At 41.9% G+C, this 19,908-nt stretch overlaps 1 protein-coding gene across 1 annotated transcript in view; it reads left to right on the top strand.

Annotated features, from left to right (window-relative positions):
- The window catches only part of LOC138448779 (cholinesterase-like), a 457,734-nt gene that overhangs the window by 369,901 nt on the left and 67,925 nt on the right, over positions 1-19,908 (top strand). The window contains exon 3 of the mRNA XM_069604720.1: positions 17,242-17,408. Coding sequence (XP_069460821.1) covers positions 17,242-17,408 — 167 coding nt within the window. The remainder of the gene's footprint in view (positions 1-17,241; positions 17,409-19,908) is intronic.

Genomic DNA, 19,908 nt, shown 5'->3' on the forward strand with positions numbered 1-19,908 from the left:
AAAATGACCTTTTACACCCGTTGCAAACTGGGTTCCGTGCGGGGCAAGTACTAATTTAAATCAGCGGGTGGTCGACCGACTAATCCAACATACAAAAGGTAAGAACATCCCCCCTATCTATCTACCGTTTGTGGAATTTAAGTCAGCGTTCGACTTGGTAAACCGTGAGCGTCTATGGGCAAAAATGCAGAGGTGAGGATGCCCTGCTTGGCTGCTCGAAATTGTAAAAGCCCTCCATGACAACACCACAGCTAGGATCAGGTTAGGTAATGGTAACCAATGATCTGATGAGATTGGCATTAATAGAGGGGTAAAGCAAGGGTGCATGTTGGCCCCACAGCTATTTAATTTATACCTCACCGACCTCATCAGACGCATGGAGGCATTGGGCACCTGGGCCCCCAAGATAGGATCTGATCGTATTGCAGCAATATTATATGCTGATGATTTGGTGCTCCTGAGCCACCCGATATTAGGCATAAAAACCTTGTTGGCAAATCTTGTAGTTTATGCAAGTGAGAATGATCTAGAGATAAACTTTGACAAGAGAAAGGTAATGCTAGCTACCCACAAACAAATTAACAGGGTTCAAGTTGGCCTCAGTATTGGCCAGATAGGCTATGCTGTTTATTATAAATATCTAGGCTTGAATTATATGCATAATGCCAGCTATGAGAACGTCATAGGCACAAAGATCGCCAAAGCCAGACAATTGACCTTCTTGATCAAGTGTTTCTCTAAGGGAAATGCAGGCTATTCATTAAAGGCAACTTTAGTGCTATATAAACAATGGTTTTGCCTGACTACTCTATATGGGTTGGAAGTTTTAGAGATGTGCAACCTGGAATGGGTAAAACAGGTGGAGGGCAGATTTTGGCGCAGCATCCCACAATTATATCTGGTTATCTGCACTGGTCCTAAAGTAAGAAGGATGCACTTGCTCATGAGGATCAATCAGTTGCCGGTGCGGTCAGTCTTGGGGGGAGGAGGGCAGTTGAAATTGTGCAAAGAGGATCGCTTCTGTAGAATTTGCAAAAAATCATCAAAGTTAGAAGCGGTGAGGCACATTCTTACTGAATGTTTGAAACTTGGCCATCTTTACATGCAGTATCTGGGTCATTTGGTTCATAATTATGAAATGATCTTGACTGATGACGTTTGGGCACAGTGTTTAAATTCTAATTCCACTACAACAGTCATTGCTCTATATCAAATTTGGGAAGTTATTAGGACACAGTTTGAGTAACAAAGTTTTGAATATATGGACTAGATTTGCCTCAATAATGTAATGTAATGTTTCATCGATACAGATGAATTGGTGTTTAGAAATTGAAGAATTTAGGTTACCGTCATGTAGGTTAATGAAATGGAATGAGCCAAATTAGTAGAATGTGAGATGTTGTAGTGGGAGTTTGAGATGTAAACATAAATCTTCTTTTAGGGTATATGAAATTGTTTAACTTTTAGGCTATTTTATTAGTTATTTTGCATTCGGTGCATTGATTGTTGATTGAGCATTGGGTATGCTGTAGCAGGCTACAGCATATAACTACGTGGAATATGTTATAAATGTCTTATAATGTTTATATGCAGTGTATGTTTTAAAAATATATGAAGGTTCTATGAACTAAACGTATATTAAATAAATAAATACATACATTTTAAATAAGTAAGTTACCTTTACATAAGTTACAACTTATTTTGGGCGTAAGTTTGACTTGCAACTCTTATCTTCCTCGGTAAATCAGGACCTGCAAGTATAACATAAACCATTCTTTGGTGTAAGTTGATCATAGTAAAACAGCCCAATACAAATATATACATCTCGGGCTGATTGACTAAGCTAAAAATAAATAGTGTAAGTAAAACTAAATTTAATAAGCTCAAAACAAATAGTGTAAGTAAAACTTACACTAAAAAATGTCTTACGTTCTTAGTTAAGCTCCTTATTAAGCTTAGAATATCAGCCCGTATATACTTAAAAACACATTATTATAATATCTATACCTATACTCCATCTACAAAAAATTAAAAACACTTAACCTATTTAAAAAAAAGAATTCACTTAAACATACTTTTCAAATAACACAATATACATAAATATTTCATAAAGAATCTAATTTACATAAAACATTAAAAATCTAAAGAATCCCACAAACCAGCTTCCTTCCCTTTCTGCTACGTTTGAGTAATCCTAGATGTATATGAACTTAGTCATGTTCACCCCTTGACCAAAAAAGGGTGAATAACCATGTAGTTATCAAAAAATATACATATTTTAATATTTATCAAAACACTTCAAGAATGTGTTTCTAGAACCAACATGAAGCTTGATCTCGAGAATAAACACAGATTAATCCCCATTGTATATCCTGTTGATGCTGTCTTCAGGGCACTTTGTTATATACTCAGGTATTCACGTCTGTCATCACGTGTTGATTGCCAAAATTTCAATATTCTACAAAACAAACAAACATTTGTTCTTAAAAACATGTTTTTTTTTACTTCAAACATAACAAGTCATACATAACATCTATTGCAACTTCATCTCTATTTTCCTTATAAGCAGAAGGACTTGTTTATTTGGGGTTTTATTATTACCCACTATCACGCTATTTCACAATATTTTATATGTCCTAATCTCTTACAGATAATTTCATTCAACATAGAGATACCTAATTCATATCAACAATGAGTCTTTCTCCCATTTATTTGTTTTGTAATTTTTTTTTTTTAACATTAAACAAAAAGGTGCCTCTTCCATCTCTCAGGGCCTTTTAACGGACTGTACAGATCTTGTTGTCCCAATTCTATTTTCTTCACAACTTACAAATAGATTCTGCGTCAAAGGAACACATCCCTGTTTTTCATTTCAGCTTTTATACTAGATCATCAAAATGAGGTGCACTACGCTAGGTGAGTGCTTACCTCTTGCGGAATCTATATTAATCTCGCAACACAGCACTTGCTTCGGGTCATGTGCTAGCTGTAAAAACTCCCTATTCTTCACCGCTTCCTTCCGGGAAACGCAGGGGCGCACCAATCTGTCTGTCTACTTCCAACAACGCTCTGTAAAAAAGTATACAAGCCTGTGTTATTCAGTACACACACAAAACACGGGGGCACTGACTAACTACGTCCCATATAACATTTAGCTTACCGATTGCAGTCTTTCCCAGGATGTCTCTTTTCAACAATGCGTGTCTGATGTTACACCCACTGGCTTTAAAGTATGTTCCTGCCCAAATCGTAATGGCATCTAATGGGGCGGAAAAAGGAAAGAGGAAGAAAAGTGATATTACCTATCTACTGGACGGTAGTGAGTATTTACTCTCAACACATTCCTCTTACCTAGTAGAAACAGTACGTCCTCTTCATCTTACTCCCGTACAGTACGTAGTTGCCGGTTCTCTCAATACGGCCGAGATAACATCATGCGCAAGCGGCCGTATTTAAAAAGCAACAAGTCTCGTGTCACGTGAGCAGCACGCGAAAAGCGTACATCGTATTCACACGTGATTCGCGGCCATCTTTCTTTTGGGTCATGCTTCTGCCATCTTGAAACAGACATATATATATATTTTGTGCACTGTTCAGCTGTATTTCATAATTATGAGCATATGGGCTTATCTTCAAATGATCATACATACTACGTTTATGAGCATTATACTATGCTTCAAACATCATGGGCTGCTGGTGAAATCCATCATGCGATAGTTGTTATCAGCCTACATATCTCACGCTTAAAGTGTGTGACTCCAGTTAGATCAACATTTTACTGGATGGAACAGGGTATCCGATTCCGTGTGCACTCTCACTGCAAACGTGTCTGAATTACTTCAGTTCTACATACCATCATGCTCACGCCGCGTTTCAGGCCACCCAGCTTCAAGATTTAACCTACTGTTTTTTACTTTTTATTTTTTGTAATGGATAAATAAAGACCATTCAATTGAGATATTCAAACCATTCCTTACAGTGTCTAAAGACTAAATCCACTTTTGTTCTGCTTGTCTCAACTTTAAATCTCTGTTACCTCCTCTTGGTTGGAGAAGTATCATCTCAATGATGAACCAATGGATGTCATCCACCCCATGGTGGGCACCCTTAAAGTGTGCCACCAGAGGTTTCTCTGGTACCTGATTCTTCACACAGGACCTGTGCTCACAGATCCTCTGCCAGATAGGTCTCTTGGTCTTACCAATATACTACAGACCACACGGGCACCTTATGCCATACACCACCCATTTGGAATTGCAGTTAGTGAAATTTTTCAGCTCCCATTTTCTCCCCTTCAAATCTACATATTTCATGTTTGATGTTAATTGGGGGCTCAAATGGGAATGGGGAATAGTTTGTTCTATGGGGATTTACCGGTCCCTCCAGGGTCGGAATGGACCGGTAAGTCCCATTAAACAAGAACGGACTCGGACACGGTATGGGAGGCAGCCATGGTGCTAATAGCACCATGGCTATTGCCCATCTCGTAATGACCCCCATATTCTCAAAACCATTGGAGGTAGATAAAGAAACTCCTTGCCAGAGTAAAGATTCAATCTACCTTTTTTTTCAGTACACCCTCAGGCTCTGGACCATTCAGACCCACCAACTCCTTCATCTTTTCACATCGCCTCTTAAATTATTTTAGATAGGGATTTGATTCTTTTGAGAGTAGTGCCATCAAATAAAACCCCAGAGAGGATTTGCCAGCAAACTCCAAATTGCCCAATACAGAGAGACTCTTCCTGATGTACTGTGACCACCAGGAGGTCAGTCCCAGTTCCAATCTGATGACTGTAATTGGAACTGAGATAGGGAGTCCCAATGTACGTTTCAAAGTTTTAGACTCAAGGGCGTCGAAGAATTTTCTAACACCAATATTTAAAATGCAAGATGATTGGTGACACCTTAACTTTGTAGAACTCAATAAGTGGGATTTATGGCCTTCAGGAGTGATGTGCATGAGCAAATCTTTTCATCCATTTGTGACCTAAGGTAGTCCTGATGTTTTTTTACAGAAATTATAAAGCCCAGATAACAGATTGAATCAACTCTCTGGATTGAAGTATTGTTTAATTTCCATGTGAAATTACTGATTTTCCTGCGTGTTGTGCTAACCATTACAAAAGATGGAGTTAATTTGCAAGTGGTTAGCATTAAGATATTTCTCTATGCCTTCAAGCTGCCGCTGTAATCCTGCCAGTGCATAGTCCATTAAAGTCAGATCATCAGCATAGGCAATGCAACTCATTTTCGGACCTGTCCACATTGGAGCGTAGCCCCACAGTCCCTACTTTTAGCCCAGAGATCAGCCATATATAATTTGAAAAAAATGAGTGCTAACATGCACCCTTGGCGTACACAACTGTTTAAATAGATGATTCTTGATAATTCACCCACAATGTGTTTAATCTAACCTTGCTCGAATTGTTAGAATAAAGCTATTGGATCAAGCGCAATAAGCCCGGGTCTATCCCTTAACTAGACATTTTGAACCATATCAACATTGACAAAGGCTGAGGATAGGTCTTTTGTTGCCTAAGGGAGGCCCAATACTCCGGAGGATTGACAGTGGGACTGTTTATTGCTTTTGTTGTTTAGTGTCCAACATATGGCACGTGGTTCCTAGTTAGCAATTTTACTGAGCATATCCTGATTTTTCGCAATGTATTTTTGATGTTGATGTAATCAGCACCAATTCCTGTACTGTTGTACCAGTACCTTTTTCCCTTTTCTTTTCTCCTCCCAAGTTTTGAGTGGGCATCTAATGATATTCCTGAATTCCCGCCTCATTTTTATTCCTTTGGATCTCTCAATTTAAATTATTACATTTCCCATACAAAGAGATCGTCGCCTGAACCGTTGTGCTGACCCTCTTTTGTTCTCTAATCCTTGACAACAAATTAGGAAATTCCCCAGGCAACTAATGTGAGAGCTTGTCTTCCTCGGTCAGGTTACTCCACCAGTTGTACAAGTCAATGTTAACTTGTTTCAAATTGGTGCTATATTGGGTAATCCTAGTATCCTGGCCTGAAACCAGCAAAGGCCCCCTTTTCATGAACTCAGCGGGCTCTTGGGGGCCCCTACGGCTCAGGACTAGTTATAACATTGCATGGTGACTTGAGCTTGTTTTTACTATATTCAGGTCAACGACCTCTTACACCTCACAATTATTTAAGAAGATATAGTCAATAGTGGAGGATGAGAAAACCTTTGACCAGGTTGGAACCTCCGGGAGAGACCCCTCAAAGACTAAGTTAGTTTGCACAAAGGTCCACCTAGAAAGAAATTTGGACCAGACCTTACCACAAACAAACCTACTTGACAAGTGAACAAAGGAGGAGAAACTACCAATAACTTCCAGCTCATCCCAACCGTCATTCATTACCATACATTTACAATTAAAATCTCCAGCTAAAATGACTAAACCAATAGGGTAGGTAATAGACTAGGCTAATATTGAATTCTCAATGCCATGTATAACTGTATCCAAGTCCATACTTATGGGATTGAAATAAACGTTAATGATCAAGATGGCTGTTTGTTGGTAAATTTCCCTAGTATCACAGATCTTTGTTATCAGGATGGCATCAGAGTTTATAGGTAATCTCTAAATAAAAGAACACTTTTTAATCTTCACAGCTGTTCAAAGCCCTCCTATAGGCCTCCCACTCAATCCTTTCGTAGCAAGTATGGACTGAGTTGAATATCCATCCATATCGGACAAGTCCTAAGCCAAGTCTCTTGGAGGAGAATAATGTTGAATTTGTCCAAGAGGCTCTTCTTATCTTTGGTCAGAAAGGAGTTGTGGCCACGCAAGTTCCAGCTTAGTAGTTTCCATGTGTCCCTAGAAACCAGGTCGACTTCCTGCTAAATTTGGGAGAGCTGAAGCAAGCCAGCCCCAACTCAAAAGATCAGACTCGTAGGGGACATAACTCCTCTGCTCCTGATCAAAATAGCATGTTACTGTGATGTTGGGCCGCCGATGTTTTTTTTGGCTAGCCCCTCCTTGGCGTGCCTGGTAACACTCAAAGGGCCTCATTACGAGTCCGGCGGTAACCTGCCGGTTTTTCCGGCTCGGTTACCGCCGGACTCGTTTTACCATCCCGCCTCTGTGATTCCCGGAATTACCGGGGCATTACAACCCCGGTGACCCGGGAATTCCGGAGGCAAAATTCGGTAAATCCCCATTCCCATTGAGTCCCATAGTCCTATGGGACTCAATGGGAATGGGGACCATGGAAACACCGGCACCATCTCGTGATGGTGCTGGGGTTTCCACGCCCGCCTGCAGGCGGGCGGTGTTAAACCCACCAGGTCAGACCTGGCGGGAATGACACCTCCGCCTGCAGGACTCGAGATCACCCGGTATGGAAACAACGGTGGCAGGGGGTTTACCGCCACCATTGTTTCCATACCGAGTGACTTGTAATGAGGCCCAAAGTCTTTAAGAAGGATTTCCTCTTGCTGTCCAACCACTAACATCTCAATCATCTTGTAGTGGAAATTACCAGCACATTTCCCCAGACAAGTGCGATCGAATAGATTAACAAACTTTAGGTCGGATGATGAAATTGAACTTAACTCCGGAATAGTTGAACACAGGGCCCACAATCTATGTCGATTTAGGGGAGTGTTCCAATTGTCACCAAACAAAGATTCAAAAATCAGGATCTGGCCATCGCTCTTCCTAGGCAGGCCCCCTCAAAGGGGTCGAACACATACACAGCAACTGCCCACACTGGCCTGCCTAGGAAGAGCGATGGCCAGATCCTGATTTTTGAATTTGTGTTTGATGATGATTGGTAAAACATTTTACAACCCAACATATATATTACAAAAAAAAACAGGGAAACCTAACGTTACTACCTTCACAAAAAAATATTTACAATCCAACCTAAATATTACAAAACAAAAAAGGGGTGAGTTAAGTTTACCATGACATTTAATTTTATTATAATTATTTTTATTAAAGTATTGATAATATTTCAATAATGCTGTTACCCTAATGTTATTATTTCTAATGTTTGTAGACTAAGTTTTTGTTGGTTGAACCTTAACTCTTTTGTAAGATGAAATATTCAAATGGATCGATAGCATTTGTATGCTTTGTAGGAATTGCTAAAGATTTTCTTTCTTTGATATCCTTTGTCAATATCAGTTGGTCAGTTGATAGCAATTCAGGATGCTGGTATGTGCTGCAATAGTGTAACACTGGTTGAGCAGGATGCAGAATCTGATAGTGGATTAACCCTTTGCTATCCTGGTGTTTCAGAAGCAAGTCGACATGGATGCGTTACTAACAGGCTGCTATACTTCTCTCATCAATCTCGACATTTGAGAGCGGTGGGCAGAGAAAGAAGGGAAACTCCAAATAAATCTGTTAGACTTGAGAGCCATACATGTTTTTCAGTCACAACTGCATGGCAAGAGAATAATGAATTGAATGTACAACACAACCACCTTGCACTATGTGAGCAAGTGCTAGGGCATGTGCTCCCAGACATTATGCAGGGAAGCTAAAGCTGTGTGGGTGAAGCTGTTTGCTAGGAACACATGGGTCCTGGTATCCCACCTGCTGGGAGAGATCAATGTGAGGCAGGTGCCCTCAGAAGGCAAAGGTCCTTATCGCATCAGTGGGTTCTGGACTGGTCAGTTGCCGGGTTCCTCAGGTGGATTTGTTTTTTATAGACTGAAACTGAAAGTGTCTTCACTACTGCTCCAGGAAGGTTCACATGACAAGATCTATTATCAATGCTATACTAACCCAGTGGGCGTTTATGTCTCTATATGTCTTACCTCTGATTTCCCTGTTGAAGACATGTATGTACGTATGTATGTATGTATGCGATTTATAAAGAGCAAAACTAGCTTTGAAGCCACAAATTGTTGTTCATAGGAGGTGTATCAAGTAAATTACAAGTAGGATGCAGGGGTAGCAGAGGTGCTGGAGTGAGTAGAGAGAGCCGGGGAGAGAGGTGCTCCAGAAGGGGAGAAGTAAGATTGAGGGGAGTGATCAGCAATTGACAATCGTGAGGAGGGTCAGGTCCTCCAGGGGGCTATGGTTTTGGAGTCCCAAGTTGACTACAGTGGGTCTGGTATGCAGATCTGCACAACCTCAGTAAGGGGTGTGCCGGAGGGAGTCCGGCATATGGTGTTTCATCCACATCTAGGGGGTAGGGAGGACCATCCAGCTTCAGGCCTTGCTTCTGAATGCCTGAGGTTTCTGGGCAATGTTTGTCTGAATGTTATGGACCTGAAAGTTCGTGCCAGGCATCAAAGTACAAGGAAACTTTACTCCCATAGGTGGCTGCCTTTTATCAGATGGTGTGATAAACAGCATATCAACCCTTCTGGGGCCTCATTGCCTATTGTGATTGATGTTGCAATATTTCGAGTGAAGAAAGGTCTGCGGGTATCTACAGTGAATGGTTACCTAGGTGTATTTTCTATATGTGTAAACTAGAACAGGGGTCCTACATCTAGTTTTGATCCACCTGATGACTATGCCATTTGAATCTATGCATATTTATGATTTCAGGTTTTTGACATGGAACACTTATCTTCCATTTTCCACAGTTTTGCAATTTGTGGTTTCATATTTTTTTCATTTCACTGTGTTAAACCTAGCCACAGCAAAGTTATTAAAGTACTTTAGACAGTATAACACAACATCTATGTATTTCTCGTGGGGGAGGGGCCTTGCTACAGCGCATGACTGGCTCGCTCACACAGAGTGGGACAATGGTGTGTTTGTGCGTGTGTGCATGTGTTTCGGTCTGTACAGGGGAGTGTCTGGTTTGAGATGTTTTGTTTTAGTGGGTTATTTTGTCTGTGCGTGATGGTAGCTATGGTAGCGTGTTGTTGATTGTGTATGCATATGTGAGGCCAGAGTGTTATGCTATTTTTGGGGAGTGTGAATGATCATAAAAGAGGTCCTTAGGCTGTACATGTGTCAGACATATGAAGCAAATGACAGCTATGGCCGTTTTTACCTCTTAGTGTTTTGCGGGTCTTCAAAGCATACCCACACCTAACAGTACAGCTTCCCCATGGGTAAAGACCTGGTGACATTGGTAGGAACACAGGTAGGCATGCCCGGTGTGATGTTTGTGGCTGTAGTGTTGATGGATGTGTCAGCTGTGTGAATGTGTTGTGGCAATGTCAGTTGGGTTGGAGTTATTCTTAGATTCTCAGCTGGGAATGAGTGTGGGGCATCGTTTAAATTTGAGTTTGATTGTGCATTTTGTATTTGTAGTATTGGTAGTTATTGTGGTGGTGATTGCTGTTTATTATGTGGCGTGTGTGTTTGTGTGTGATGTGGAGTCTGTGTTCATCATGCATGTGGGTGGGTTGGGAGTGTGCTGGTGAGGGTCACATGAAGGTTTACCAGTAGAACATAGAGTAGAGGCATCTGTTTTATTGGTTTTCTTTTTTTTCTTTGTATTTGTGTGTTTTCATTTAATATAATTAGTTTTACCTGATTCACAGTGCACCAGGGATGAGGCCTCCACTGCCACACACGCTGCTTTGTATCAACTACAAGGTCGTTGTGTTCCTCAGTGCTGCAAACACTCCAAGGTGGACATACACATTGTTAATAGTTTGTTTAGTTTCTGCATACCCTAGTTAACCTAGAAATATTGTTTTGTTTCCTCCAGTATAGTTGCTTGCGTAAAACCCTATTTTACCTTAGCCATTATTACTTGTTATATAGGTAGTATTTGTAATTTGTAATCTATTCTTGCCTGCTCTGTAGCCTTTTGTGTTTTGGCGGGCATAATCTCATCAATGGTGTTCTTGCTTGTCTCACATGTGAAGCTGATTTTGTAATATATGTATGTATGTAGTTAATGTTGTAGAAGTAGGTTATTTGTAGAGTCAGATATTCTCACTAACATAGTTTACGGTTGCTACTAAAACAGTTTAAGATTCCTACTAATATTTGTATTAGTGGCTGTAAATAATTAGATTACATGTTTCAGTACTTTTACATTTGTTGCGACAAGTAATACTTGGTAAATCATGGATTCATGGCCACAGTATTCCCTGGGGTGTGTATTCCCTGGGCTTGTGTCTGTGTTTTGGCATTGGTTCTGTAATGACTGTAGAAAGGCATTGTTAGTGGACCATGTTTTAAATTTTATTTTTTTCCACACATTCTTAATTGGTTCACTTGCCACCAATTGTAGCCCCCCTGTCTGTGACAGTTTCCATTATGGAACTGGTGGGTTGTGGCTCTTCTTCTGGGGGTTGGTAGGTGTTCTCAGCTTCCCTTTTTCTTGCTACAGAGTTGTCTGCTTGAGGTGGTGTTTTACAATTGTTTGTGGTTTCTCTTGTTCTCCTAGTGTAGTAGCACCTCTCCATGTGAACTACAATAACTGGATGCTGTTAATGTATAGTGATGTTTTAGTTGGGTATATTGTTTTTGTCATTATATGCACTCATTATAGTAGGCTAATTAATACATGTAACACTGGGCTAACTCTTTGAATTGGTGTTGTCTGATGCCCTACTCATGTATGTTGCTAACTACCTGTAACCATTCTAGCCCTCTGAAGCAGTTTGCTGCATTTTGTGCTTTACAAAACATCTAGATAAAATAAGATAAACTTTACTACATGTTATTTTGTATGTTCGTTTTTTATTGATTGTACTAACACTGTTCCTAGTCGGGTTAGCGTTTTGTATAATAGGAGTTATTTTAAAGAAATTGTTCGACTGATTTGTCCTTATTGGAATGATGGTGTTTCTTGTCTTTTTCTAGTGTGTCCTAGTCATTCCCTGGTGTCCTGCTTCCCTTTTTCACCCAACCAAACAAACTTGTCTGGACTCGGAAAAAACAGATTAGCCTGGACGCCCTTAAGTAGGTCCTTGTGACAAACCCATTCTCAAGATGCCAGGCTTCAATAAGGAGTTTATACTCCAGACAGATGCATCCAAGGCAGGTTTAGGAGTTCTCCTGTCCCAGTTCCACGAGGATCAATAACACCCCGTTTTGCATACTATTCGGAAACTATTTCCCCCGGAACAAAATGATGCAACTGTGGATTGTTGCAGTGAACACTTGTTAATTGTATGGTGTCTTCTTTCTATCGTCTGTTGTATGTTTTGTGCCATTGAATATTTTGCAGGATTTGCAAATATATATTGTTAAATACAGTTTCCACATTTAATTTCTCTTCTAGGGGAGGTGTGAGGATGAGGGAGAGAGGTGTGTGTGTGGTGAATAAGGGTTAAGACCAGTAGAGAGGGGCTGCGAGAGATCATGGGATCCGGGGACGACTGTCCTTAACATCAGTGGCTCCCAACATGCAACTCGGAAGCAACATGTTGCTCTCAGCACCCTAAAAGGTTGCTCTCCAGTTCTTCTGAGCCATGGTTTTCAGGGCAAGAAGAATGAGATGCCAAAGGGGTGGGTCCGCAATGGCAGTATTGCTTGAGCCAGGAGCCTTCAGGAAAATTAGCTGCTCTGGCAGACCGCCACGACATACTATTCATTCTGGCGGTATCAACTGACTGGACTGGGGGGTGGAGCAGGGCTGATGGTTCATAGTAAGCATGTGTTGCTCTATTACAGTGAGTGGTTGGATGCGTCTGCACTGCACCGGGAGCACAGGAGAAGGGTGTTGAGATTACTCTAACGGTTCCAGATTAGGTGGGCTCCATAACAACCACACTTCTGCAGTTGCAATCAGAGTACCCAATCATCTACTGGTGCAACCACAGAGCCTGAAAATGTGCATGGACCTAGTGTGGCAGCAATTTAGGAGAACCCGAGGCCCAGAAAGTAGTCTGGAATGTCAATCACTGTGAAGACAATGGTAGTTCAGCAGTAAAACAACACACCAATGACCCCACACTTACTCGGCCAGCCCCACCCTGCAGCACTGTCCACAATCGCATACGTTCCATTTGGCTTATTTTGTACTTGCATGATTCTCATTTGTTGATAACGCACAAATGATGTGACAGAAATGTTCCATACTCACTGCATTGTTCTTGGTAATAAATTGGTATCTTCAGATACTTTGCAGGGTCTACTGGAAATAGCCAATCATGTGACAAATCCAATGAAGACTCACAGATGAAGCGTATAATAGGAGAAATTTTCAGCAGTCCGGGCTTTAAAACAGGACTCAGGTCACTGGCAGTCGGATGGGAGTTCATAGGTGGATGGAAGGAGCTAGATTGAGCCACGAGAGGAGAGAGTATGGAAAGGCCCATGCACAAGTAGGGAGAGAGAAGGTTGGAGGAAGGAACTGGAAAGAGAAGAGGAACACTGGAGACAGGCAGGGCTTGTGGCTGTAGGAGGAAAAGAGGCTGTTGGAGGAAGAGAGTGGAGAAAAGAACACCCGAGGCAGAAAGAGGACGCTGGTGTAGACAGAGAGAATGAGAGAGGGTTAGACAGAAATACACAGGAGATAGAAAAGAAGAAACATCTTGAGGATGAGGAAGGAAGAAAGGTCTCAGCAAAGAGATCCAGTGAACTCTGCAGTTTTTCCCAGCCAAGGTCAAAAAGGAATGGGAGAGACCTGGGTGGATAGGTGGAGCTAGTGTGGCCTCTGTGGACCAGGATCAACATAGGCAGACAGAAACTGTTAGATGCCAGGTCACCTGGGGAAAGAGTTGCTGACTGCTGCTAGCCAGCCAGTGGCTAATAAGACTAGAATTGGTGGAATTAGCAAGTCCACCAACGACAAAAAAATCAAACTTTCCCAGCAGTCCATAGCCATAGACTGCTGACCCAGAGGCTGCCTGTGGTGCTGGAAACCAGGGAAAGCCCCTGATAGTTTAGTCCCGGTGTGAAGAATTAAGAGAGGAGTCAAGCATGTGATGGGCTTCTATGACAATCCAGACGAGTAGCGAGAGAGCGCCGTTGATGGGGGAGGGGGGCTATAATAATATCATCAAGAAACTCAACCCACTGCAGCCAGAGACGATATAGACTGTCTCCAGTGGAGGGTTGAGGAGGACCACATTCGCCAAGAAAAATGAGAGGGCCTCGGACCTAGGCTTAGAGGGTTGGCAAAGGCATGTCACCCTCTCTCGGCCGGGGAAGGAGAACCCAGGAAACAGAGGACATATTAGTGTTTTTTCCATTTACAACTGGGTCTAGAGATTAAGAAACCGAAGAACTGTGAGAACCGCAGATACTGAAATGGGGAGAAGCAATCCTGTTCAGAGCTGAGAGTAACTTTATTTGCAAAACTTTTATTTTGCTAGAAACGTTTGGTGAAATGTACCCAGGGTATCGAGCCTGTCAGAGAATGGCCATGTGCCTTGTGAAGATTCCTTGCTCTTCATTTTTTGTCCCTGGTTTTGCCATGTTTTGCTCTTACGCCAGTGTACAGCACAATGAAACAGGTTTTCATTGTTAAAATGTGGGTCTTCAGTTTTCCCTTGATCTCATTCACTGGGGTGTGTGTGTGTGTGTAAATGTTGACATCCTGGATGTACATAAATCACAATGTTAAAAACAAGATTTTGTCAACAATGCTTTTTGACATGAAAGCATTAATACACGTTTGGCATGAATGTTCCAATCTGGCTGGATTGGTAGCATGGCACATGTTCTCATTTCCTGAACGTTCATGTAATAGAACAAAGTTAGAGTGGAAAACATTTGTTAATTTACTTATGTTATGTTATATGCATTCGTAGCGCGCACGTTTACCTAAAAGGCATCTTGGCGCGGGGAAACACAACAGAAAGGCAAGGTCAACCAGTATTTTAAAACAACAGAGTTTTAGGCTGACGGCGAAATTGCAAATGATTTTCAGTGTGCCTCAAGCCGGCTGGAAGATCATTCCAGAGCCTGCTTGAAGCCACCGAGAAAGCCCGCCCCCCTACCCTCTGAAGACTAAATCTAGGAACCACGAGCAAACACCCATTACTAGAGCGAAGCACTCTAGCTGGAATATAAGGTGCACATTTTTCCTGCAAAAAAACAGACCCACCTGATAGTAGGCCCGGTGGACCAAACACAGAGATTTAAAGATTATTCTCTTTTTCAATGGAAGCCAGTGAAGAGATCTAAAAACCGGGCTAATATGAGAGCCATAAGGGGTGGCTGTGGTCACCCTAGATGCAAGATTCTGCAACAACTGCAGATGATGTACCAGGCTGATGGTCTGAGCTAGATACAAGGCAGTACAGTAATCTAAGCGGCTGGTGACAAGTGAGGCGACCACTGCAGGGTGCAGGTGCGCCGGCAGAAAAGTCAGAATCTTACGAAGAACCTTCAACAGTTGCACACTGCACTCACCTGATGGGCCATCTAAAGAGAAGAAGAGAGATAGGCACTGAGATGTTTCACAACTGCCACTGGAGTAGGGAAAACACCCAGTGAAACAGGCCAAAAAGAAGAAGACCAAGTATCCAGACCTGAAGACCCCCAACCACCAGAACCTCAGTCTTGTACTAATTGAGTTTAAGCCAGTTGTCACTCATCCAAACCCTCACAGCCCCTAAGCACTCACACAGCCGAGACGACACCCCACCGCTGTCCTGATCTACACGGACCAGGATCTGGGTGTCGTCTGCATAAAAGTAGCATCTGAAGCTGTGGGAGCGGATGAGGGCAATCAGTGGCTGGATGTAGATGTTAAGTAACATCGGGGACAAGGCAGAGCCCTGGGGCACCCCACAAGATAGTGAATAGGAAGATGAGAGAAAAGGAGGTAATGAAAGTGATTGGCCACTGTCAGTCAAGAAAGAGGTCAACCATGCCACGACAGTCCCCGAGATGCCGGCCGCGACTAGGCGGGACAGGAGTATAGCATGGTCGACAGTGTCAAAGGCCGCTGACAGATCTAATAAAATCACGTCCCCACTCCTCCTGTATCAACCAGTCTGGTAAGATTATCCACCACAGATACCAAAACACTCTTGGTACCTCTCCCGGGACAGAGACCAGACTAACAGGGGTCAAGCAAAGACTTTACCTCCAGAAAAGAAGACAACAGTGGAGCCACCAAGGACAGTAGAAGTTTCATAAAGCCAGGAAGCAGAGAGATAGGTCGGAAGTTAGCCAAAACAGAAACATCCAGTGACAGTTTTTTAAAGAGAGGAACTATAATGGCCTGTTTTAACTCTTGCAGAATGTATCCTGACTGATATGACGTATTAACCGCTTGTGTGACCAAAGATATCGTGCCTGGTAGAATGTCATTCAGGATGGTCAACAGGACCAGATCAGAGGGGGATTCAGATTTCAACTTGTGGATGACCAGCAGCACCTCTTCATCAGAGAACACTGGGAAAGATGACCAAGCTGAAACTACCTGCTGTCCCAGATCTCCAGATACCTGAGGATTGGTCGATTGACCCAATTGAATGTGGTGACGTATATCCACGATCTTACTGTGAAAGAAATCTGCTAGTGCATCAAAGCGCAGCTGAGATGGAGCTGCTACGGTATACACCGGGCAGTCACAAAGAAGGATTTTACCACTGCAAATAGCCCCATAGAGTGGTTTAAGGCAGTTTCACCTTCAAGCGTAAAATAATTCTGCTTTGCCAGCTGAATCACACTATGATAGTTCCTAGAAAGTGCCCCAAAGTTGTTTTAGCACTCAGGCTATAGACTGAGCGCAACTTGCGTTCAGCTTGCTTCAACTCTAGGTGAGCCTTCTTAAGCTCTGCAGAGAACCATGGCTGAGAGGGATGACGTCACACCAAAGTGTGTTTAAATGGTGCCACTTGGTTAGCTGCTACACGAAATAAAGTGTCATGCAAAATTAATCACAACTCTATACTATGTAGCATGCATGATGTGTGTATTCACCTTGTTTCCAATGGTTCTTAGTGTTTTTGATTACAACTTGTGTGTGTGTAAAATGTATATTTTTTATAAAAATTGCTTCGACATTATTTTTATTATGGTGGAGTAGGTGCGTTTTCCCACTAATATCAGGTAATCTGACTCCCTGGACAGGTTGCGTCTTCCTATTTTAACATCTCTGAAGAGTTTAGCCTGCCTTTGTTCCATGCACCCAACTTAGAAGGAAAGGAGGTATACTGTTCATTTTCCGTCTGTTTTAATCGGTTTTACCTTTCGAACTGAAACACCATTGAGACGATAGGTGGTACAAGTTTGGGCATAGTGCAGAGAAGCCTTTGCTCTCCGTTGTATAATCTGGAGAGAACCAGAGTTCATCATACATGTGTAGGCTTTTCAGACCTGCGGTAACAACATTATTTTAATGCCATGCTTCTTCTTACTTTTTTCTACCGTAGTAATCCCAATGGTCAAGAAGAGAGTATAAATGCCTGGCCGGTGTTCAGCAGCAAAGAACAGAAATATGTTTCCTTAAACACAAAGCCTTTGCAAAGTGAAACAAAACTACATGAAGAGCAATGCAAGTTTTGGAAATCATACCTTCAGAATGAGCTGAAGCGCACAGGTACGTATATGGCAGCATCACTCAGTCCCATGCCTTCAAAGTTATGAAATATATTATGGTATAGTATAGATGAGGCCAAACATTCTAAGTCTGCAACACTTGGTGGGCTATGCCAGCCTTTTGTAAGGCTGGTCTTCTGTTTAACATAAGAGTACTCTTCTGCTTCCTATAGGTAATTTAGCATGATTGTTGATTGTTGAAATCGTTCCTCATGAGACTCTTTTCCCCTACGGCCCACCACCATTGTAGGAATACTGCCCACAAACCCTTAATGTGTGTCAAATTAACCTGTGGTCACAAACAGGTGCACTTGTAAATTTTCTTTGCATGGCTGTGTCGCAAGCCACATGGTGAAACACCAGCACACAGATGAGGGAATATAGGTAGGAGGAAGGTAAGGGAGAAGGGAGAATAGGCATCAGCTCCCTTCACAACATTGTGGGGCGATCATTCCAGACTTCTGTGAAGACCGACAACCATATAGTCCGAGTCTCCAGATTGCACAGGATTATAGTTCTTGGTCCTCAATTTGCTTGAATGAATCTAGGGGGATTATGTGTTCCCCAACGAGATCCTTTTTTTGCTGAAAGAATTAACAGAATAGTACTGTCTGCATTTCTTTGCTGAACATTGGACAGTCTTGTTATCGTCTTAGGTTTGGAATCAGGTTGTCCCATAGTGTCAAACCCATTGTGCCCGTGGTTTCTCAGTCACATTTAGAGGACAAAGGATTGTACTCAATCTGCCAATACAATCCACTCAATGTATCTTCAAAAAGGGGGGGGGGGACTGGTATGTTACCAAAGAGAAAGACATTTTTCATTTCAGGCCAACGCAGGGAAATTCAATTACGCACTGGCCCTCAAACTTTCTGCCCACAAGGGGGAAGAATAGTTTTAAACTGGATTACCCTTATATCTATATGAATAGTTGGAATAGCCAAAACAGGTTAGCCTCAAACGTGCATAGCTCACTAAAGGGAGCATCAACTGCCAACCAAACTACAGAGTTCAAAGGATAAGTTTAGTATACCATGGAGAATTTGCCTGACTGGCCAGGGAGTTGGTGATCCCTCTAGTGAGCTATGCACATTTGAGGTCAACCTATTTGAGCTTTGAGAATTAGTGCTTAATTGAATTTAGCTTTCTAGGCCTAGGTAACTTACCTGTTCCGCTCCTTTTTGTTGAAACCCATGGTTTTCCATCCATTTTGTCTGCAGATGGTCAGATTTCTCCAAAATCTCAAGCAAAATAGTTTTCAATGCACCAATTGTTCCACTGTGCACCTATGGAGGGATTTCAGTGTTGGTGCAATGTATGATAGTCCCTCCTCCCCCCAGAACTTGTTGTGCTGTTCTATCTTGTTTTATCATTTTCCCAGGCATACCTTTACAATTGCAATCACAATAGTCCAGGCATAATAACACCAAGGTCCCTGCTAGCTCCACTTTATGACCAAACGTAAGCTACACTATGCTAGGACTTGTTTGAGAATGTGAAGCTGGAAGTGCACTCTCATAACCACAGTATTCACTTGTGGAATAAAAGGCTGCAAAAATGTAAAAGATGACCCCTTATCCAAGCCCTTTTGGATGGTTTCTGGGGTGTTTCCATTAGTTGAGTCTTTTTATTTTTTTATTGCACATTTAGTTTAGTTACAAAATTAAGCACATTTCTTTAACAAAGATTAAAAAGAAAATAGCAAGTTTGAGGTTTGCGACGATAACATCAAACATATATAAAAAAAGACATTTCATTAACAGTGTATAGTTTTTTTTTTTTCTTTTTCAATCCTACAGTGTATAGTTTTAAATAAACGTCCATGTAGTACATCCTAAATTACTAGGGGAATCCAGATGTGGACCCTTTGCTCACTATTCTTAGAGATGCATCGCTGCCCCCTACTGATGAGGTCCAACCAGACCGAAACACGTGTGTGAGGTTGCTGTTGGTACTCTTGTTCCGAGCAGAATTGCCATAGCATTTCGGTGCTGGACTGCCCTAGGGCAGGACAAAGACTGATATGATTGGGATATTTCTCATCTGTGAAAGATAGTGAGCTGAACTCTGGGTAAGGCTCTTGTAACCAGGACTAATGTCTGGCAGAGAGTCTCCCAGGACCCCCCTTGTTATTTGCATATGAGGAATACAATTAAGACATTAACTCAATCTTATTTAAAACTAAATTCCATAAAGAAAACACAGCAGCAATAATCACTACAGATTGCGATCCGATGAGTGTAGACCAAAATTGATTATCACATATACTTTTTATGCAGCTAACAACATTGTTTCATGGCTGGGCAAATAGTAAGGACATGGCGACTTGTTTTGCTATTCATTTGGAAGAGCCTAAAAAGGAAATCTTGAGTTGTAGAAGAATGCCAAGAGTTAACATATTCTTTCGTTGGTAGAATATTAAATCGAAGAAGCATGATGAAGAGCTTCAATTCGACAGAACAGATTTTTATTAGGTAGCTACTTGGTTTATTTCTAATGAA

This window comes from Ambystoma mexicanum, chromosome 1p (genome assembly GCF_040938575.1).
Source record: "Ambystoma mexicanum isolate Mex_15411 chromosome 1p, UKY_AmexF1_1, whole genome shotgun sequence".
Classification (NCBI taxonomy): domain Eukaryota; kingdom Metazoa; phylum Chordata; class Amphibia; order Caudata; family Ambystomatidae; genus Ambystoma; species Ambystoma mexicanum.